We start from the raw sequence: 23,054 nt of genomic DNA on the forward strand, positions 1-23,054 counted from the left end.
ATGGGAAGCCCTGACTGGTGTGGCTTGGTTGGGTGTCATCCTATGCACAGAATGGTTGCTGATTTGATTTCCAGTCAGGGCACATGCCCAGGTTTTGGGCTCAGTCCCCGAAGGGGGCGTACAGAAGGCATTCTTATATACTCAGCAGCTATGTACTGAAGCCATTCCATGTGGCTCTTCCTGGACTGTCAAATTAGAGTGGACACATGACCCCAGCTTAGCCAATCATAGCACCCCATCCCTTTAGCCACAATGATTGGCCCAAAGAATGGGCATGGGACCCCAGCTGGGCCAATCAAAGGCCTTTCATAAGATTGCTCTATGGATGATGAGAGAAGAGGGTTTCTCTTCTTGTATTAAAAGCCATAGAATGTTAAGGTTGAACTACCTGGTCACTCACTTTCCTGTCACATGAAAGAACCTGCCTGAGAATAAAGCTAACTCAGAGGAGCAGAGCCAGGAGATGGAGAAGGAGACAGGGTCTACATGATGTAGCTAGAGCCCTGGGTTCTCCATTGGATCCTCCAATTACATCAGCCCACAGATGCTTCTTTTAACTCAAGCTAGTGAGCTTTGGAGTTTTGTCATTTGTCGACTAAAAAAGACCTGACTAATAAAAGTGAGTTTTGGCAAAAAGGATGGAGTACAGTCCTAAGAGAGAAGACAGCAAGAGGCCCTGACTCCCACTAACTGCAAGGCCTACCAGCAGCTGCTGCAGTTTTTCAGTGACTCATTGTCCCCATGTTTATAGCCTTCTCAGAGAGAAAATGTTAGCTCTGTACCACACACTATTTTAAACTCATTAAACTACTGAATCTTCTCAACTACCCCATTTGGTAGGTACTAACAACATCCATTCTCAGATGAGGGAACTGAGTTTTAGGAGGTTACATATCTTGCTTAGTTAAACAATTGATAAGTGGTTGAGCCAAGATTCAAACTCAGTCCATCTGACTTGCAGACTTCATTACACAACTTGTTGGGGCCTCACTTCCCTACAAGGCTGTAGAGAATGTGAATGGTACTCCTAGGCTTGGGCAGTGACAATATGTGCAACCATGGCATCCCTGCTTGCAGACCCCCTGTTCTTAACATCTCATTTCCATGCTCATTAGGCCAGATCATAAGAATGGTAGGCATCATTGGTAGAATTACAGGAACACTTTACAGAGGCGGTAGGATGGAACCTGAGGCCCCCAGATTAGGTAGAATTGTTAGAAGGGGAAAGTAGATATTATATAGTCATACACTGCATAATGATGTTTCAGCCAATAACGTACTACATATATGACAGTTGTCCCATAAAAAGAACCCCCAAGAAAATTCACAGTGAAGGGTTTACCACAAGCTTTTGCAGACCTCAACAAGCTCCTTAAAAAGTTTGAAAACATGGACCCCAACACCAAAAGGTTTTCATTAACAGAGAGGAATGTTCATGGTGCCTTATCTGTTTACACGCAAATCTATGATTTAACACAAAAAAAGGGCGGGGGCGGGGAGGAAGGAAGAGAAAGAAAGGCCCTGGCTGGGTAAGTCAGTTGGTTAGAGCATTGTCCTGGTACACCAAGGTTGTGGGTTTGATCTCTGGTCAGGGTATTAACAAGAATCAACCAATGAATGCATAAATAAGTGGGACAACAAATGAATGTTTCTCTCTTCCTTCTTTTCTAAAATCAATAAATAAAAATTTAAAAAAATAAAAATCAGTAAGCCACCCTGAACATATTGCTTTTTTTTTTTTTTTAATATATTTTATTGATATTTTACAGAGAGGAAAGGAGAGAGATAGAGAGTTAGAAACATCGAAGAGAGAGAAACATCGATCAGCTGCCTCCTGCACATCTCCTACTGGGGATGTGCCCGCAACCCAGGTACATGCCCTTGACCGGAATCGAACCTGGGACCTTTCAGTCCGCAGACCGACGCTCTATCCACTGAGCCAAACCGGTTTCAGCATGAACATATTTCTTTATTTTTTTTAGAATTATGAGCCCTAGCTGGTTTGGCTCAGTGGATAGAGCATCGGCCTACTGACTGAGGGATTCCAGGTTTGATTCTGGCCAAGGGCACATGCCCGGGGTTGCACATGCTCGATCCCCAGTAGGGGGCATGCAGGAGGCAGCCAATCAATGATTCTCTCTCATCATTCATGTTTCTCTCCTTCTCCCTTCCTCTTTGAAATCAATAAAAATATTTTTTAAAGAATTATGAATTTATTAAGTCATCTGGGAAGCCAGATGGGCTGAGACCCAAAATGGCGCCAGCCACCCTGAACATATTTCTGAAAGGAGTGACACTTCTTCAAGAGCCTTCAGGAGGTATTCTGGAAGAAGACATTGTGATCATAGGAGATGACAACTCCATGCATATTATGGCCCCTGAAGACCTTCCAGTGGGACAAGATATTGATGATCCCGACTCTGTGTAGGCCTAGGCTAATGTGTCTCTTAGTGTCCTAGTTTGTTGTTGTTGTTAATCCTCACCTGAGGATATTTTTTCCATTGAATTTTTAGAGACAGTAGAAGGGGGTGAGGGAGAGAGGAGAGAGGGGGAGAGAGAGAGAGAGAGAGAGAGAGAGAGAGAGAGAGAGAGAGAGAAAAGAAGGAGGAGGGGGGGGTGGGGGAGGGGAGGGAAACATCGATGTGAGAGAGACATCTCGATTGGTCTCCTCCCACATACACCCCAACCAGGGCCTGGGATCCATACCCTTGACCAGAAACAAACCCGGTTGATATTCTAGTCACTGAGCCAAACCAGCTAGGGCCCATGTCATATTTGATGTTCTCCACACACCTACAGGGTAGTAATAATATCTCACCCTACAGAAGAGGCTCAAAGAGGTGCGATGCCTTCTGAAGCTAATAGCCTTGATGCAGGAAGTTACCAGCCCCAGCTTGCACCATCCCTGACAGAGCTGACAACCACAGTGGGACAGAGGGTCCCTTGTTATAGCCATATCCATGTCTGCTGGAGCCAGAGGAGGCCTCCTTTATGGGGTTCAGAGGAAGCTGGCTTCCTGTGAGGAGCGGGGGTGGGGGTGGGGGGGTGGGGGGGGTATTAGTTCCAGCATCTCAAGGCTCCAATTTAAATTTGAAACAATCCTGACATCTGATCACTAGTTTGGTCAAAAAGCTTTGGCCCGGAAAGGCATCCACCTAGCATTCTTCTCCAGAGTTCCAAATGTCTTACAACTGACTTTCAGAAACACCATGGTGAGTGAAAACAAGCATGATTGGGTGGCAGTTAAGCCCTGAGCTGGAACATGACCCAGTGTGGGTCCCCAGCCCCTGCACACTCCGGAGGATGAACTCAGTGGGTTTGGGGTCCCAGGTGATTCCTGCCAAGAAGGGAGAGATGGCTAGGACTTGGAATTTTGTGGAAACCTGGTCAGAGAGTAAATTCCTTATCTGGGGCTTAGGACTCAATGGAGAGAACCAAGCACAAATGAACCATGACTCATTTCTTTGTATATTAGCTCATCATTTCATCTCTTCACTCTCTTAGTTCATTTAGTCACTCCACATACTCACCTTCATTTTCACATTCATACTCTTGTTTCCTCACTCAGTGACCCTGTTGCTATGGCTGAGAGCTATGTAGGTGACTAAGGCTCCAGATACGGGAAGACATCTGGGCAGACAAAAACACAAGGCAATAATAGAAGAATGTACAAAGTCTGCAGGGTCATCAAAGGCATCAGGGAGGATGTGAAAAGGAAGGTGCTGGGGCAGCAGACATTCCAGACAAAAGAAACAGCAAGGCATAGAGGTGTGAACAGCTGGCCTGCCTAGAGAGATGAAAACTTCAGTGTGGCTGGAGCCCTGGGTAGAGGGGGAGGGGAAGGATAAAAAATGAAGCTAGAAACTAGGTTGAGACCAGGCTGGAACAGGTTGTGAATGGCAGATTAAGAAGCATGGGCAGCGCCCTAACCGGTTTGGCTCAGTGGATAGAGTGTCGGCCTGTGGACTCAAGGGTCCCAGGTTGGATTCTGGTCAAGGGCATGTACCTTGGTTGTGGGCACATCCCCAGTAGGAGGTGTGCAGGAGGCAGCTGATTGATGTTTCTCTCTCATTGATGTTTCTAGTTCTCTATCCCTCTCCCTTCCTCTCTGTAAGAAATCAATAAAATATATTTTTTAAAAAAGAAGCATGGATATATATATATAGGAAGGGAGAGGGAGAGAAAAACATCCATGGGCTGCCTCTGGCATGCCCCCACTGGGAATTGAGCCTGAAACGCAACCTGGGCATGTGCCCTGACCAGGAATCAAACCAGTAACCTTTTGGTGCATGGGACAATGCTCAACCAACTGAGCCACACGGCTAGGGCAAGAATCATTGGCTTTATTTTTGAGGTCAGTGTTTCTCAAAATGTGGTCACTGGACCAGTAGCATCAGCATCACCTGTGAACCTAATAAACACAGATTCTCAGGTCTCATACCTAATGAATCAGAAATTCTGTGGCTCAGCCTTCTCTGTTTTTTATATCCTTATTTTTTCTTTTCGTTTTTTCTTATTGGGGTGACACAGGTTAATAGGGTCACATAGGTTTCAGGTGTGCATTTCTGCTACAAGATCTGCATCTTGCACTGTGTGCCCACCACTCAAAGTCATATCTTCTTCTGTCACCATATATTAGGTCCCCTTTACCCCCCACCCTCCCACCCGCTTCTCTCTGGCAACCACCACACTGCTGTCTGTATCCACCAGTTTCAGTTTTATATCCCACATATGCATGAAATCATATGATTCTTAGCTTTTTCTGCCTGACTTATTTCACTTAGAGTAATATTCTCAGGGTCCATCCATGTCATTGCAAATGGCAGTATTTCGTATTTTCTTATGCCAGTCCTCTCTGTTTTCATGTCCTACATGTGATTCCTGATGCATATTAATGTTTGAGAATCACTTTTCTGGGTAGTAGGGAGCCAGGGGAGGTTTGTGAGCAGGGGAATGCCATAATAGCACTCTCAATCCGAAAGCACTTCTGATAGCAGCATGGAGGCTGGACTGACTAAAGGGATTGAAAGTGAAATTGGGGCAGACAGGAGTACAATTATGTGCAAAGAAATACATCTGAGACAGCGGATGTGACAGAAACTGGTAGATGTCCTTCAAAATCTGATTTTTAGTTGGACATATGCCTCTGAAAAAATAAATATCCCAGCTTCCCTTGCACTTGGGTGTGATCATGTGACTAGGTTCTGACCAATAGGATGTAAGAAAAAGAGATGTATGTAACTATGAGATTATGTGCCCCAGGTATGCCCTCCACAATCCCATTTGCCCCTGGCTGGCATGAAACATGGTGGGAAGCCATCTTGAAGTATGTGGTCAAAGACAAAACCCTAGAAACAGTGAAGCAACAAGAAGCCATGCCCGGCCAGCATGGCTCAGTGGTTGAGCACTGACCTATGAACCAGGAGGTCACAGTTTGATTCCCAGGGCACATGCCCGAGTTGCAGCTCAATCCCCAGTGTGGGGCATGTAGGAGGCAACCGATCAATGATTCTCTCATCATTGATGTTCTTTCTCTCTCACTCCCTTCCTCTCCAAAATCAATAAAAATATATTTTTAAGAAAGATAAGAAGCCAGGATCCCTCTTATCTTGTAGTCATCATCCCAGCCTGGAACTGCTTATGGCCTGATTGTTATCCACTTTCATTTTATTTAAGCCACAGTTATTTTGGGTGTCTGTTAGGGAAACCAAACCTATATTATATCTGATACAGTGAGAATGTGGCAATGCCAAGCACGCATTTCAAACTATACCTACTTCCTTCCCTTCCTTTTTTCTTTCCCTTTCTTTTTTCTTCTTTTCTTCCTCTCTCTCTCCCTCTCTCAAAGGAAGTTGAGAAAGCTTAAAATTAAGAATGTGTACAATAAATTTCATAAAATACCAATATGAAGTTAAGCCCACTGGGATTACTAAACATCAGATTTAGCTCTAAGCTTCCTGGAAACCAAGCCAAAATGGAAATAGGATGAATCAGCCTCAGAATGTTTGATATCAAAGGAAAGGGCATCTCCCAGTTTTCCTGGCAAAAATTCCAATAATTTCTTGTGCTGGAGAAATTTCTCAACTGAAGTCATATATTGATAATATTCTCCATAAATTTGACAGCAAATAGAAATTGAGTTTCATGTGTGACTTCTTCTCACAACCTTTGGTGAAAACTCAGAGCATGTTGTTAAAACACAACTCTGGGAGAATGATTCTGCAAGGGACCAAGCTAGGATGGTTCTAAGCCCTTTCTGTGAATTCTCTCATTTGGTCCTCTCAACAACCCTATGTAAGAACAGGTAATACTATTACCCGTATTTTACAGATGAGGAAACTAGGATACAGGAAGGGGAAGGGACAGATCAGATAACTAGTGGTGAACCAGTTTTGTAAGCCAAGTCTTAGACTCTAGAAGCCCTATTCTTACTGTCCCTCTCTGGGCCTGCCAGCACTACCACATACAAAATTAAAGGTACAGTGGAACCTCATTTCTGAACAATTCGCTTTTCAGCCTGAAAACCTTTTCATGCTGATACCTGCATGATCAATCACATTTCTCTCAGGTGACAAACAAATGAGAGAATGCACAAATATGAGTCAGCTTACTACTGTTAAAATCTCAGGATATTGTGCTATGAACATTTTCATGTTTTTCTGCTTTTGTTGCTGCTTATAATTATTGTTAAATTTTCATTTTTTACTGTACATTTCCTTTCCTTTTTGTTAAATTTTCATTTACATTTCATGTCCTTTTTGTCTTTAAAGTGTTTATAGATTAGACAGTACAATATACATGTACTGTATATAAGAAAGTTTAAAACAGGGAATCATTTGGGGGTCTGGAATGGATTAATCCAATTTACATTATTTCTTTCTTTCTTTTTTTTGGGGGGGGAGGAGAGGGGGAGGAGAGAGGGAGGAGAAAGGGAGGAGATCCCAATTTACATTATTTCTAATGAGAAAAAACAATTCGGTTTTCCAACAGCCTTCCGGAACGAATTAAGTTTGAGAAACGAGGTTCCACTGTACTATGGGTTGAGAATCAGAGAAAAACACAAGAATCATTGCTCTAAAATATGCCTGTATTAGCCAAGAGAGATCAGGGAGATCTGGTAAATACTGGAAGGATCTCTGAGTCTCTCAAGATGGGCTGCTCCTGACAGGGTAAGAAGTAGGAGTGGACACCTTGAAGGCAGAAGGAAAACTTCAAATTTGGAGCTTGACTACAACATGGGGGGCTTCAAAAATGGGAGAAGAAATAATATTACAAGCAGTTATCCTGGGATAGCTGATGTATAGAAAAGGAGAAGAGAATTCCTCTAACCCATTTCTTACTGAGCACCTACTATGCACCAGGAATGTCCTGGGAACACTAGGTGGAAGGCACTTTCCAAGTTGTCTAATTTTCAAAATAGTGCTACAAAGTCGATACGTTTATCAGTGTGATTATGCCATGTTATAGGTGAAGAAACAGGCTCAGAACAGTGAAATGATTTACCCAAGATCCCACAGCAGTTATGGGGTAGAAGTGGAGTTTGAAACCAGGTCTGTTTGACTTCAAATCTCTTTTAATGCGCCATCAACTGTTTCAATAGAAGGAGAAAAAAGATGTGAGATGACATTCAAATCCATTCCATTTCTTTGTTGTTGTTTAAATATAATTTAAATAATTGAACACCAAATTGGTACACACCCCAAAAATATTTCTTTAAACATCTTGAAGCAGATAGCTTTGTTCTAATTCAGAATTATTTTCTTGAAATTGATTCCCAGAAGAGGAATTCCTGGCTCAAAAAGGCCTGGACATTATTTAAGCCTTTGATGCATATTGCCAAATTGCTTTTTTGTTCCTTTTTATTTAATTTATTGAGGTGATACTGGTTAACACAATTACACAGGTTTCAGATGCACAATTCTACAACACACCATCTGTACACTCTATTGTGTGTTCACCCCACCCCCGCCAAGTCAAGTCTCCATCCATCATCATTTATCCCTGGATACCCTCTTCCACCTTCTTCCTCCCCCTCTGCCATCACCACACTGTTGTCCGTGTCCATAAGTTTTTTCTCAATTCCTCCACCCTCCCCAGCCAGCTCCCCCCAACCCCCCCCCATTAAATTTGCTTTATACAATATTTTTAACAACTCATTTTCCCACTAGAAATGTAGAAGTATCCATTGCTCACAATAAAACCAGGCTTTAGTGTTACCAGTTGTTTTTTTTTTCTTTTTCAGTGTTACCAGTTTTTTAAACTTCAAGTTTGAAAGGCTATGAGCTCTTTTAGTTTGTACTTTAATTACTTGTGAGATAGAAATTGTTCCTTGTTTATTGTTCCATCTATTTCTTTTGACTATTTATTGGGTTCTTGATCTGTTTGTTATCAATTTTATGTGTTCTTAACAGAAATATTAACCCATTGTCTATAAAACATTTCCCAGTCTGAAATTTGCCTTTTACTGTTGGCTATGATTTAGGAGTAGGGTATGGGTTTTTTGGTTTGTTTCCAGCAACAGAAATTTAAAAAATGTTTTATCTTTAAATATATATATATATATATATATATATATATATACACATTTGTATTGATTTCAGAGATGAAGGGAGGGAGGGAGGAAGGAGAGAGAGAGAGAGAGAGAGAGAGAGAGAGAGAGAGAGAGAGAGAGAATGAATCATTAATCGGCTGCCTCCTACACACTCTGCAACCAGGGCATGTGCCCTGACTGGGATTCAAACCGTGACCGCTTGGTTCATAGGTCAACGCTCAACCACTGAGCCAAACCAACCGGGCAAAAGAATATTTTAATGTTTTATAAACCTGTCAATCTTTCCCGTGATTTCTTCCATTTTCACTCCTCCAATGGCTTATTTTCTGTCAGGTTCAAGAATTAAGGGAGATAAATTCTTTGTCATCTTTTTAACAACAAAGGACTCTGTGGCTCCATTTTCCCTCCCCTCTCTACCAACCCGCCCCTTCACTGGTGCCCAGAAGGGAATTAGGCCCCTCACAAAGGCTCATAAATTTGACCTGCCTTGGGTCACTTTTTGTTTTAGTATCTTGAAATATGCTCGTTCTGAGGGTGGGGTCTGTAGCGAGTAATGTGTATGTGTATTTGCATCCCCCAAAGTATGAAATAATATGTGCCACGAAATATTAACACTGGTTATTTCTGATTGATGTGAACACAGCTGGGATGAATTTGTTATTCACACCTGCCCAGCACCCCTATTTCCTTTGGGCAAGATACTCCTCTTCATTCCTTGTGACTCTGGTGTGGCTGCCATGATAGTACATTTGCCCAATATAGTATCTCATTCACTGGCAAGTTTTTGCGGCCAAGAGGTAGGCATGTCACTCCAGCAGAACCCATCAGAGTCCTCCCCTGAGTATACAGCTCTCCTTCTGCTGGGTTCAGTTGGAAAGCTGGGGCTGCCCCACACCATGTTTCCTGCCAGGTAGAGATCACTCTGCAGAAGAAAGGAAAACTGTGCAAAGAGACATTGAGACAAGGAGAGATGAGAGAAAGCAAATTCTATGACTACCATGTCTCTAGTTCTAGACTCTAAGACCTTAAAGCCTGGTGTTATTCCTTCCATCTTGTCAGCTATTGTGAGCCATAGGGTCCTCTTTGATGAAACTGGCTTAGGTTGGGATTGTTACTTGGCAAGTGAAGGAATCTGATCAGTAGCAAAAATAGTCTTGTGTATGTTTTTAGTAGTTTATGTAATTTTCTTGAATGATCATATATTACTTATATAGTATAAACATTTTTTAAAAGAAAAAAGACTGCCCTGGCTGGTGTGGCTCAGTTGGTTGAAGCATCGTACTGTACACCAAAAGGCAGTGGGTTCAATTCCCAGTCAGAACACATACTCAGGTTGTGGGTTTGATCCCAGTTGGGGTGTGTATGGGAGGTAGCCAATCAATGTTTCTCTCTCACATTGTTAGCTCTCTCTCTCAAGTCAATTTTTAAATCTTTTTAAAAAAAGACAGAATGTCTTTGCTAGAAAAAGGAAAGCATAAGTGCCCTCAGATATGCTTAAAAGTAGACAAAATGTATAATAGAGCATAATAAGTATACAAGTCTTCAGAATGTTGGAGGCCACCTTATCACCTTGGGAATGTTAAAGAGAAAACAGGAATTTATGGTGAGACAACCTTAGCTCAGTGTGTATTTGGGGTGGGCATAGGGAGGGAAGATGAGGAGCTCAGTCCTGGGCATGAAGTGTATTTTTCCATGGACTAGACCAGTGGTCGGGAAACTGCGGCTCGCGAGCCACATGCGGCTCTTTGGCCCCTTGAGTGTGGCCACGAAGTTTCAATCGCACTGTACGTGCCCGCCCGCACATGGTATTTTGTGGAAGAGCCACACTCAAGGGGCTGCAGTTTGCCGACCACTGGACTAGACAGTCGGAGATACTGAGGTTTGAGGGAGGGAAATTGCCCCTTAGCCTCTTGTCCCTGGACAAAGCAGGTCCCTTCTCTGAGCTTCAGTTTACAGTTAAATATAGCTCTCATATTTTGAATCCCTACAGGCACTTCACATCCATTATCTTAGAATTCTCAGGAAAATTGAACAGTAATCAATATTCCCATATTCCAGATGAAGAAACTGAGGCTCAGAGAGGTAAAGTGAGACTCAGATTAGTCAACCTCTAAAGCCTTTTTAGAAATCTTAGCCATCTTTCTCTGTACATTGGGCATAATAGGTTGACCACCCTCTGACACAGTCCTGAGAATAAAGAAGGAAAGCCAGTTGAAACTGAGTTGGGGTAAGCATTATCTCCTCCCCGTCTCCAGCTGGACAACGCAGGAATTCAGGAGCGGGAGAGGCACTGGCACGTGATTAAGGTGAGTGGGGATCCAAAGCAATGTGCCTTCCCTGGCTGGTCACAGTCCAGCTCTACCCCCGCTTCCTGTGAGCTGCTCCCCCTTCCTCCCTCCGCACCAAATTTCTTCCCAAGGAAGGCCTTGCGCAAGAGGACCTCGGTCAGGTCCCTTGGCCGCCTGCCTGCCGCCCAGGAGCGGTTTCGTGCCCCCCTCCCCTCCAACCATCAGCCCCTGGCGCCTGCCCAGTCACGTGGCACTTTGGTTCTCTTTGGCTAGCCTCCTTCTGGATCCCGATTTAACTCCCTCTCCTCCCCCTTTCCTCCCTAGCCCCAGTCCCTCTGGGCACCACACCCAGGTGTAGGGAATTGGGGCATCAGCTCTGCCTCACTGAGGGACCTCGTGCTTTGTTTTTTCCATTTATAAATTGGGGTTCCACCCAACACTGTCTCGATTCTCTTCATTGTCTAATCTTTCCCTATTGCCCCATCCCCGCACCCTCAGTCTCCTGAGCCTTTGTGAGGGGCCTAATTCCCTTCTGGGCACCAGTGGAGGGGCGGGTTGGTAGAGAGGGGAGGGAAAACGGAGCCACAGAGTCCTAAGGGAGCTCCCAGACTGGTCTGAAACTCTATGAGGCGACAGGGTGAAACTGGCCAGCCTCTGGCATTAGACAGATCTGGGTTTGAATCCGGCTTCGTCTCTGACCACCTGCTGATTTTGAACCCTTCATCTCTTCGGGCCTCCGTTGACCCCTCTGTGAAATGGGGGTCCTACCGGAGACGAAGGGCGGGCAGAGTCCAGCAGAGGATCTGCCTTGTATTAGGGATCCCCTCGGCTCCGCCCCCCTTCTCCCCCGCCCCGTGCCCCTTCCCCAGCCCCGGAGCTGAGTCTCGCTTCTTAGTCCCTTGTCCCTCCGCCGCAGGCTCCTCCTCCACTGACATCAGAGCCGCAGGCGGGCGGAGGGAGCCAGCTGAGCCCAAGCCGAGTCCCAGCGAGAGAACGCGCGGGCGGGCCAGGCGCTCAGCGACTGCGGACCTTGGCGGGAGCTCAGCGCCAGCCACCTTGGGCCTCGCAGCCAGCCCCGAGGCGGGGCATCTGCAGGTACTGGAGGGGAGGGCAGCGGGGGCGTCCCGCCTTCAACCCTGGGCGCCTAGGAGGGGTGGCCGAACCCTGCAGCCGCTGGATGCCCTCCCCCAAGGAGGAGAGGGGGTGTCGAGGCTGGCTGGACTCTGGATGGGCAGGGTTGGGTGGGCCTTTTCCCCACTACATTTGCCCTAGGACCAGCAGGGAACTGAATGGATAATAGAGGAAGGTGGGGCGGAGTGTGTGTGTGTGTGTGTGTGTGTGTGTGTGAGTGTGTGTACCAGCAGCTGGGCCTGAATGTGGAAGGACTGGGCATTTGGAGGTAGAGATGTGAGGGGCTGTGTTGGGGTGTGCTAATGTCTTAGCACAGGCATGTGGATCAGATGCAGAGTTCTGTGCGTTGGTGTGTGTCCTTATGGGTGGGGATGTCTGGTAATCAGTGTTTCTGTTGCAGATATGTGTCTAGGTGTTGTGCATGCTGGTATCTCAAAAGGTAGTAAAAGTGGAGGGTGGGGTATATGATACTGTGCCGAGGACGTTTGAAGGTAAGTGTGTAAGTTGTTGGGGTTCGGTTTCTAGTATTGGAGCTTAGAGTGTATTGGAACTGGAGAGTGAAGGATATGAGTGAATCTGGGATGTCGGGTATACAGGTGATGGATGAGTGTGTTGTTTTCTTGGGTATCATCTGGTCTGGGTACATACAGATGTGTGTCAAGGTGTGAGAGGGATCTGTGGGAGGGATGTTTAGGCATGAGGATGTCTGGGGGGATCATGTGTTTGGATATATGTGCTGATGTCTGGGTGTGCATATATTATCAGGTGTCGGTATCTGGGTATGGAGTGTGCTGGATCTGTGGGCAGGTGTTTGGGTTTAGAGATGTGGGTGGGGCTTGCTGTGGTGTGTCTGGGTACAAGGACATGTTTGAAATGGTGAGGGTTGTATGTGCTAGCCTCCAGGTGTGTTTTAAAACTTTGCCTCTAATAAATAAATAAATAATAAAACTCTGCCTCTAGAGCAGTGGCTCTCAACCTGTGGGTCACGACCCCTTTGGGGGTCGAACAACCCTTTCACAGGGGTTGCCTAAGACCATCGGAAAACACATATATAATTACATATTGTTTTTGTGATTAATCACTATGCTTTAATTATGTTCAATTTGTAACAATGAAAATACATCCTGCATATCAGATATTTACATTACGATTCATAACAGTAGCAAAATTACAGTTATGAAGTAGCAATGAAAATAATTTTATGGTTGGGGGTCACTGCAACATGAGGAACTGTATTAAAGGGTCGCAGCATTAGGAAGGTTGAGAACCACTGCTCTAGAGCTTACCATCAAGTCTCATTTTCTGAAGATGTGGCTGGCCAGGCCCTCCTTGGAAGGAGGTCCCATCAGAGGAGTGGGATCTCACACCAGAGACTGTAGTCAGGGCACCTTCCCCACATTCTCCGGCAAAGAGAAGGAAAGTGCCTTCCCTGAGGTTACAGCATGCTAGACTGTTTCAGCTTCTTCCTTTGTGGGCCTGGGATAGGACTGAGAGGTTATGTTCGCTGAATGGGCCCAGTCTGGCTGCATATTGGAAGGACCAGCTGAGGTCAGGCCTTCCTATCCAGGAAGGACCCCTCTAAGGCCTTTGCCCTCAGCAAACTTAGTTGGGCCCCAGCAGGGGTTCATTTGGGAAACTGGACCTCTGTCTCCGAATTTGCCATCTGATAAATGGAGAAATAACTCCCATCCTCTCCTGCAGATGGGATCTCAGCAGAATAAGGTATAGGCTGGATCAGGGTCAGGTGAAGTCAGGAGGGGACAGGCTGGGTGAGACCATTTCTCGAGCTGCTAAGACCCAGATAGGGAGTCAGGTGGGAAGGGGGAAATAGGAATCCTGGCGAGTTCCAGCTGTGGCTGCTGTTGCCATGGTAACTATGCAAAAGGAGCTATTTAAAACTGTGGCTGAGATATTGCTGAAAGCCCTGGCTGCCGGAAGCCTGATTTCCGAGAGGCTGAGTGGGGAGAAGGAGGAGGGAGAGGAGACACCCCAGCAATTCCAAGGGTGGGGCTGGGACATTGCTGGTTCTGGGGCCAGGGGGTTCCTCCCGGGTTTTGTGCCACTACAAGCTGTTCTGAGGCCTCTGCTGTCCTTTGGGAGGCCCGGGTCTCGTGGGGTGTTTGGATTTGGAGAGGGAGGAACTGGGAGGTGAGCTAAATAAATGAATGAATGAGTGAATGACTTTGTTGAATAAAGAATTTTGCTACCACCATGAAGGATTTTCGTCTAGGCATAAGGGTTTTCTAAATGAATAAATGACTGGTGAATGAATGAATGTTTGTTAAATGATTTTGTCATATAAATGAATCAAAGAATGAATAGATGCAGCCTGAATGACAGAATGGGGATCCTAGTACATAGAAGTCTGGGCCTTATTGAGTCTTTTCCCTCCATTCCCCTTTCTAGGAGCCCTGGCTGTGGCTGGGGGGCAGTGGGCCATGCCGGGGGCAGTGGAAGGCCCCAACTGGAAGCAGGCGGAGAACATTAGGGACATTTACGACTTCCGTGATGTTCTGGGAACGTGAGTCTCAGGGCAGGAGAGAATGGGGGCTGTCCCCGAGCTGAGGGGTGGGGTTGGGAAGGTCTTCACTTTTGGCCTGGTTGGCTGGGAAGGCTAAGTCCAGGGTGGTGCTTCCTCTGGTCACTTGATCACTACTTCCTGTTTCCTACAGCCCAGCCCTATGGCAGCCTTGCCATGGCTGATACTGGCTTTTTATTTCTGGCCGGCAGTGGATAGAACAGGAGCTTCTCTTCGCATAGCTCTGGGTTCCCATGGAGAGAAGGAAGTAGGGGAGAATGAAGGAGCCAGTTTATTCAACTTGCTGCCAAGAGCTGGGAGTTCTGGCCTATGTCTGGCAACTACAGCTGGGCATGACTCTGTTCTCCGTGCTGGGAGTCCAGAAATAACTCAAACCTGGTCTCTGCCCTCAAGTTGTTCTCAAACATGTGAGGGAAACAGACACATGGGAAATGCCAACAGGGTGCATGCTGGGCTCCAATTAAAGAAGAGAATGAGGACTCTGTAGAGCCCAGAGAGAGCAGTGGCTTCTGCCTGGGGAAATACTTTCTGGAGAAGAGGGCATTAGAGCTGGGTATTGAAAGATGGGTAGGAGTGTACTTGTCCGAGAAAGAGAAAGACATTCCAAGCAGAAGGAATAGATAAGCAAAGGCTCGGAGGCATGTTTTGTGTGGAAAGGAGTAGAGTCAGGTGGAGCTTATCATCAGAGACTGGGGAAGAGTGGAAAAGGCTGGAGAAGAGAAGGGAACAGGTCATACAAGTGTTTAGAACAATGCCTGAAACTATGGAGGCTGGACTTTATCCCACAGGCCACAGGAAGACATTTAAGACTTTTTGACAGGTTTGCAATTCAAGATGGTCACTCTGACCACAGTGTGGAGAGTTAGTTGGAGAGGAACAGGGCTGGAAACCAGCAATGAGACTATCACAGTCACTAGTTACCTGATGATTGAGATTTCACCATGAGAGATGCTTTTATTTGACTTATGACCTATTATCCAAAACGTTGTAGAAAAAATACTCTAGTAAATCCTCCTTAATCAGTGAACTCCATTGCAACTGAGTTTGTTTCTTTCTAGGAGCCTGTTGTAAAGTATTGCTTCTCAAACTTCAGTGAACATACAAATCACTAAGCATCTTATTAAAATGCAGATTCTGATTTAGTAGGTCTGAGGTGGGAGCAGAATTTCTGCATTTATAAACAGTTTCCAGGTAATGCGGATGGTATTTTAAGGTTCTAAAGGGTGTTAAATTAGCCATGACTCACATTGGCTTTAGCAGAAAAAGGAGTCAATCATGCACATAATAAAAAAGCCCAGGCATGGCTGGATCCAGGGGCTCACATTATGTTATCAGGAAATTGTCTTGGACTATTTCTCAGCTCTGATTTCCTTTGTGCTGGCTTCATTCTCAAGCAGGTTCTCACCAAGTGGTGAGAAGATGACTACCATTATTCCCAGGCTTATATTCTACCAACTTAGCAGGAAAGAGTACCACATTCTCAGTGCCAATAACCTGGCTTGCATCACATGACCCAATTACCGTGGCCAGGGCACAGACTACTCCGATTGGCACTAGAGGACAGATGAGTGATGGGGAGTCTCATCCCACCTCCTTGGTCCAGAGGTGGTCACAAAACCCATAGAAAATGGAGGGAAACTGGGGTTCCAGGTTCCTGTCTCATGAATACCTTTCCCTGCAGTGGGGCCTTCTCAGAGGTAATCCTGGCAGAAGACAAAAGGACTCAGAAGCTGGTGGCCATCAAATGCATCGCCAAGAAGGCTCTGGAGGGCAAGGAGGGCAGCATGGAAAATGAGATTGCTGTGCTGCACAAGTGCGTGAGCCATAGCCTGTCCCTGCCCAGATTGACCCTTTCCATCTCCATCTAACCCCTGCTTTGGGCAAAGCATTTAACCTCTCTGAGCCTCAAATTACTCATTTATAAAATGGGGTAATGATCTCCACTTGTCAAGGTTGTGGACAGCATAAGTGGTCCTTTATTTCAAGTGCCTGGCACAATAGCTAACATGACGGATGAGATTAAGATGTCCTTATTTACAGAGGTTTAATCTGTTCAATCAGGTCTAAAGATCAACTCTATGCAGGGCTTGAACCCACGTATCTCACTGGTGTTATCGCTAGACCTACCCCAAGTTTTCCAACATAAAAAGCCATTATTCAACAAGGTCAAATATGCCTATGTGCTGACCTTCTGACTAAGTCAACAACACCTGGTCTATGAATTGCTCATGCTGATATGAAACTTGCTGCCTCACTAGAAAACTTAAAAGAATCTTCACTTCCAGTTTCTTCCCTGAGCTTTCCAACCACCCTGTGCAGGGACAAAATGATCATTTCTACTATTGGTGGTAGGGGTGAGGGAACAGGCCCAGAGAAGGCAAAGAACTTGTCAAAGGTCACACAGCAAGTCTTCCATTAAGCTCAATCACCATCACTGGTATATTTTTAAAGCATTTACTATGTGCCAGGCACTATGCCAAGCATCTTATTTACATTACCTGCATTATCTCGTGATCTTCACCCTAAGTCTTTGAAGGAAGTACTATCATTGGCTTCATATTATAGACTAGAGGCCCGGTGCACGAATTCATGCACAGGTGGGGTCCCTTGGCCTGGCCTGCGATCAGGGTCAATCAGGGCCTTCTCATCCAGTTAAGCATCTGCCCCCTGGTGGTCAGTGCGCATCATAACGACCAGTTGTTCAGTCGTAATGGTTGCTTAGGCTTTTATATCTATAACTAGAGGCCTGGTCCATGAAATTTGTGCACGGGTGGGGTCCCTAGGATCAGGGGCCAGACAAGGTTGGGAGAGGAGGTGACAGTCGCCAGGCCGGGTGTGGAAGGAATGGATGCTGGACACCGACACCACCTTTGGTGCCCTGCCACCACACAGTTCCCCCCCTCCTCCTTCCCTCACTGCCACACCACCACCAGGGCCTGCTGGCTGTGGGGAGGGACAGGGGGAGGGACCATGGGAGGTTGGTCGTCCGCCGCCACTCACCCCCAGTTCCTCGTCCCAGCCTGGGGCCTGACCAGGGGGAGGGACCACAGGAGGTTGGCCAGCCAAGGGGGAGGGACCAAGGGAGGTTGGCTGTGGGAGTGCACTGACCACCAGGGGACAGCTCCTGCATTAAGCGTCTTCCCCCTGGTGGTCAGTGTGCATCATAGCGACCAGTCATTCCAGTTGTTCGGTCATAAGGATTGCTTAGGCTTCTATATATATAGATAATAAAAGCATAATATACAAATCGACCAAATAGCGGAACGACCACCCAGATGACCTTTCAAATGAAGCCGGGGCTGCGAGGGCTGAGGCAGCCAGGACTGCGAAGGCCTATTCTTGCACGAATGTCGTGCATTGGGTCTCTAGTATATAGATAAGAAACTGAAGCTCAGAGAGGTTACACTCAATTCAGTGAATGTTCCTGAGCACTTAATCTGCACCAGGTGCAGGAGGTACAGTGGTGAGCAAGATAAAGCCCCTGGTGTCGTGTAAACTGACAGACTTACCAACACAGAAAATTTTTTAAAATCATGTTGATCAGCACTGTCAGGTGAAAAGACTTGTCCCCAAATAGCATGTAGTAGAGGCAGGTTTGGACCCAAGTCTGTCCAATGCCAGAGTCTAGTGTTTATCTCTATGCTCCACTGCCTTCTAATACATTATAACCCATTGTGGTAAATCAGCTTTTCCCTTTGGGATCCAGATCCTCGGTTTATCCTACCCAGATTTCAAGCGGTGGTCCTTCAAGGTGAAGGTGGGAAGGTGGCTGAGCTGTCCTCAGCTCTGATCCACCTCATTTCTCTATTCAGGATCAAGCACCCCAACATTGTTGCCCTGGATGACATCTATGAGAGTGGGGGCCACCTCTATCTCATCATGCAGCTGTGAGTAGCCTCCACTCTAACCCTTCATCACACCTCTCTCTGCTGCCCCCTTCCTAGCCTCCCTGCTTCTCCTGCTCTCTTGGCCAGACTGCCCTGTTCCCTGCTGCAGGGTGTCAGGAGGGGAGCTGTTTGACCGCATTGTGGAAAAAGGCTTTTACACAGAGCGGGACGCCAGCCGTCTTATATTCCAAGTGCTGGATGCTGTCAAATATCTGCACGACCTGGGCATTGTACACCGGGACCTCAAGGTGAGGTGTGAGGGTATGATGAGCTGGGGCACCCAGGGGTGGGGGCTCTGCACACTCACTGTGAGACCTTGGGTAACTCTCACCCCTTTGCTGAACCTTGGCTTCCCATCTGCAAGATGGACCTTGTAACAAAGGTGAACTCTACTGTCATTTTATCCAAATAATGGCTTGTGTCTTTTTCTTATAATAAAATGCCCACTTGCTCTTTGTAGAAAACTTGGCTGGGAGAGCAAAACACAATGAAAAAAATCTAGAAACCCCCGAAATCCTAATTCTCAGAGATTATGAAGTTCACATTGGGTAGTACATCTCATTCCAGTCTAGAAGGCCAGATCTAGTTTGAATCCTGGCCCTGTTACTCCCTAACTGTAGGTTCTCAGGAAAGGCACTTTTCCTCTCAAGGCATCGGTTTCCTCATCTGTAAGGTGGGATTATTCAGACTGGCCTGTTAGCGATGTGGTAAGGATGCAATGAAATCAAGCATTAGCACAAGATGTGGCAAACAGTAGGTGCTCAAATATTATTTCTTTAGGGCTTCACAGTAAATACCTGAGGTTTACAGAAAAATTCCCTCCCACATCTTCATGGTTCTTTTCCTTTCTAGAACGTTTAACCTCCTTGAGAACCTCCTTGAGTTTCTTGTGCCGCCAACTAAGATAGTAGCTGTGAAGCCATAGGGGCTTTGGGGGGCCCATTGTTTCGCAGGGGGTGCTTGGCCATCTCTGACTGCCCCTTCCCCTCCTTCCTGCCCTCTAAGCCAGAGAATCTGCTGTACTACAACCTGGATGAAGACTCCAAGATCATGATCTCTGACTTTGGCCTCTCCAAGATGGAGGACCCTGGCAGTGTACTCTCCACGGCCTGCGGGACTCCGGGATACGTGGGTGCGGAGGGCCCTGGGCTGGGACCATGGGCAGGGGAGGAACCAGGAGCTGCAGGGCAGAGATTTGTCACCACCATGTCCTCTTCCCTCCATAGCCCCTGAGGTCCTGGCCCAGAAACCCTACAGCAAGGCAGTGGATTGCTGGTCCATTGGAGTAATTGCCTACATCCTGTGAGTGGGGTCTTGGCCATTGGGGTGTATGGCTCCAGAGTTCTCTTCTCCCCTACTTTGCTCTCTTCCTCTCCTCTGCAATTTCTTCCTTCCTGACCTCCACATTTTTGTCTACCAATTAATGACTAATATTACTTCATTCAATAGATACTATGTTTCAGACATTGCACCAAGCACTGGGTGTTTAGCAGAGAACAAAACAGGCAAAGTGCCTGCCCTCAGGGAGCAGACACTCTAGTAGGGCAGAGAGACAAGTAAATAAACAAGTAAACAACAAGTAGCTAAATCCATAAAATGTCAGGTGGTAAAAAGTGCTATGAAGAAAAATGAAGCAGGGTAGGGAGAGGGCGATGGATGCCATTTTAGATGAAAAGGTCAGGGAAGGCCTCTCTGAGGTGACATTTGAGTGGCATCCTGAATGAAGTGAGTGAGCCAGACACGAATAGCAAGTGTAAAGGCCCCAAGGAAGGAAAGATGGTGGCATGTTAAGGAATAGAAAGTAGAACTGGACGGGGTGAACAAGGCAGAGAGGGGTAGATTCCCTCAGCCCCCTTTGTAAAAGGGGGAACTCCTTCCTGTGGGTCTTGCCTAACCCCTGGGACTACCCCGAAGCTCCATCCAGGAGCCAGTGGGTACACTGAAAATGGAAAATGAGGATGAGTTTCTCCCTGCCCAGGCTCTGCGGTTACCCCCCCTTCTATGACGAGAATGATGCCAAACTCTTTGAACAGATTTTGAAGGCCGAGTACGAGTTTGACTCTCCTTACTGGGACGACATCTCTGACTCTGGTATTTGGGTCTTTGCCTTCTTCCCCTGGGCCCTGCCTCTGGTGCCTTCCTCATCTGCTTTGGGGTCTCCTCACTGCCTTCCTTAAGTCAGATGGGCCCCAGACTAAGAGCTGTCTTTGAGACAACCTCCCCAGGCACTTCCCTCTGCCTGGCCCTGATCTGAGAAACTTGTAGGCATTCATTCATTCAGTCTTCAAACATAGTATTTTTGAAAATATCCCCCCCTCCCTCCACTGACATCCTAATGCCTAAAACACCACATAAATGTTTTCATCTGTCCTTTTGTGCCTCCTAGTAGGAGGCAAACCTGTGAAACCATTATCAATCATTTGCACAACAGTGTGAATACACTGAGTAGAATCTTCTAAGAACAAGTTTTTCTTAAGGGAAAAAGGAGAAAGCTGGAATGCTGGGGTGTGTGGAGGGCTTAGAGAAAGAGAACAGGTGGGGTGAGACGGTGCATGAACAAATCTGGCCACTCATCTTGCTTGGATACCAGGCCAGACCTGAGGGGGTGGGTTCTGTTTTGGTGGTGTCCACAGGCACTACCATGCTCTTTCTGTCTTTACTTTTGTCTTGGGGGTTCAGCCAAAGATTTCATCAGGCACTTGATGGAGAAGGATCCAGAGAAGAGGTTCACCTGTGAGCAGGCCTTGCAGCACCCATGGTGAGAGCTTCCATGAGCTGTGAACTGGGGTAGGGCCTGGGGCCCCCAGGCCTGCCTCTGCCTTTACAGATAATCCTCCACATACCCTTACCCTAGGATTGCAGGAGATACGGCTCTAGATAAGAATATTCACCAGTCAGTGAGTGAGCAGATCAAGAAGAACTTTGCCAAGAGCAAGTGGAAGGTGAGCCCACAGTCTTAGTCCTGGGTCCCAGCCTCCCCAGGATTCCTCCCTACCCGCAACCATGCCTCAGCTTGCACAACACCTAGCACCAAGTCGGGTACACAGTAACTGCTCAGGATGCTTACCAAAGAACCTTTCATTCATTCAACGTTCCCTGCACCTACTCTATTCCAGTGAGGGTCCCTGACCTCCAAGTCTAGAGGGAGAACAGTATATAATTCTTAGGGGGACATCTAATCCAACCTACAGGGTCCTGGAAGGGCATAAAGGTGGCGATGGCCTTATAGACCTATAGCTGAGTAGGAATTAGCCAGGCATAGTAGAATAATGTCTAAGGCAGAGGGAACCAATGTACAAAGGGCCAAGAACAAGAGAAAGTGCAGACATTCAAGGAAGTGCCAGTGCTAAGTGTGGCTGTACTGGAAGGGCTTTGGGGGCAGTGAGGGCTTCTGGGATGTGGGGCCCAGGCTGGAGATGCAGGCCCAGGGTGCTTAGGGTCTCGAATGCCACAGAGGAACACTGACTTGATCCTAACGATGCTGAGGAGCCCTAGAAGGATTTTCAGCAGGAATTTGCCCTTTAGAAAGGGCTCTCAGGATGCAGAGAGAGGCACAGAGTGAAGGCTTGGAGACCCCTTAGGAGGATGTGGCAGAGAGGCAGGCCGGAGACAGTGAGGGCTGGACCTGAGCAGAGGCAACAGGAACAGAGAATAGTGGTTGGTCCAGGAGTCAATTAGGAGGTGGGATTGACAAGAAGTGATGGTAGAATGGATATTGATGTGAGAGATGTCAGGGCTGGCCTGATACTTGCCTTAGGGGATTACTTTGGTTTTGGACATGGTGAATTTGAAGGTTTTATGGAGACATCTCAGGGGATATGTTAAATAACAATATATACACACCTGGGAAAGTTACTTAACCTCTCTGTGCCTCAGTTTCCTCCTTTGACAATGGTGACACTAGTAGTGCTCACCTCAAAGATTTCCGTGAAGATTAAATGAATTACTATGTAAAGTGTTTAGAACAATGCCTGAAATATGCTATATTGTGTTTGCTATTATGTAAATATAAAGTTACATATCTGTTTATATACTTTTTATATATGTGTGTATATGTGTGTGTAAATACGTAATGTGGCTGAATATAATTTAATAAAGGCTTGCAGATATTTCAGGTGGTTTTAGGGGATCAATCAATAACACCTGAAAATAACAGAACCACTGCAAGAATCCCACTGCCAGACCTGCCCCATGATCTCCCACTCTCTCAAAAGTCCCTTCTCCCCCTCTTCCCACAGCAAGCCTTCAATGCCACGGCTGTGGTGCGGCACATGAGGAAGCTACAGCTGGGCACCAGCCAGGAGGGGCAGGGACCGACGGCGAGCCACGGGGAGCTGCTGACACCAGCAGCTGGGGGTGAGGACCAGGACTCTGTGGAAGGGTATGGGTGGTCCATGAAGAGGCACCCAGGCTGGAGTGGAGGGTCTGCTTCTACAGCCAAGTATGTTCTCTCCCCATGTAGGGCCAGTGGCTGGCTGCTGCTGTCGCGACTGCTGTGTGGAGCCAGGCCCGGAAATGTCCCCCAGGCTGTCCCCCCAACTCTAGGTCCCTGGATCCAGGGTCAGGATCCCCTAGTGTGAGAGATTGGGGGCAGACTGCTCCCCTTCTCCTTAAACTGGGGTTACCCTGTTCCACCCAACCCCACCCCACCCCTTTTC

The 23,054-nt window shown here is 46.7% G+C and overlaps 1 protein-coding gene across 1 annotated transcript; it reads left to right on the forward strand.

The window, feature by feature from the left end:
* Positions 1–11,819: 11,819 nt before the first annotated feature.
* Positions 11,820–23,053, forward strand: CAMK1 (calcium/calmodulin dependent protein kinase I). The gene is made up of 12 exons (XM_070390636.1): positions 11,820–11,934; positions 14,377–14,491; positions 16,191–16,322; positions 18,322–18,396; positions 18,506–18,644; positions 19,402–19,528; positions 19,623–19,698; positions 20,375–20,487; positions 21,076–21,154; positions 21,251–21,338; positions 22,635–22,752; positions 22,859–23,053. Exons 2-12 carry the CDS (start codon positions 14,409–14,411, stop codon positions 22,939–22,941), a joined length of 1,113 nt encoding a protein of 370 aa, XP_070246737.1. The 5' UTR covers positions 11,820–11,934; positions 14,377–14,408; the 3' UTR covers positions 22,942–23,053.
* The last annotated feature ends 1 nt before the right edge of the window (position 23,054 follows it).

This window comes from Myotis yumanensis, unplaced genomic scaffold (assembly GCF_028538775.1).
Source record: "Myotis yumanensis isolate MYYU_CA2020_CCGP unplaced genomic scaffold, mMyoYum1.0.hap1 SCAF_14, whole genome shotgun sequence".
Taxonomy (NCBI): domain Eukaryota; kingdom Metazoa; phylum Chordata; class Mammalia; order Chiroptera; family Vespertilionidae; genus Myotis; species Myotis yumanensis.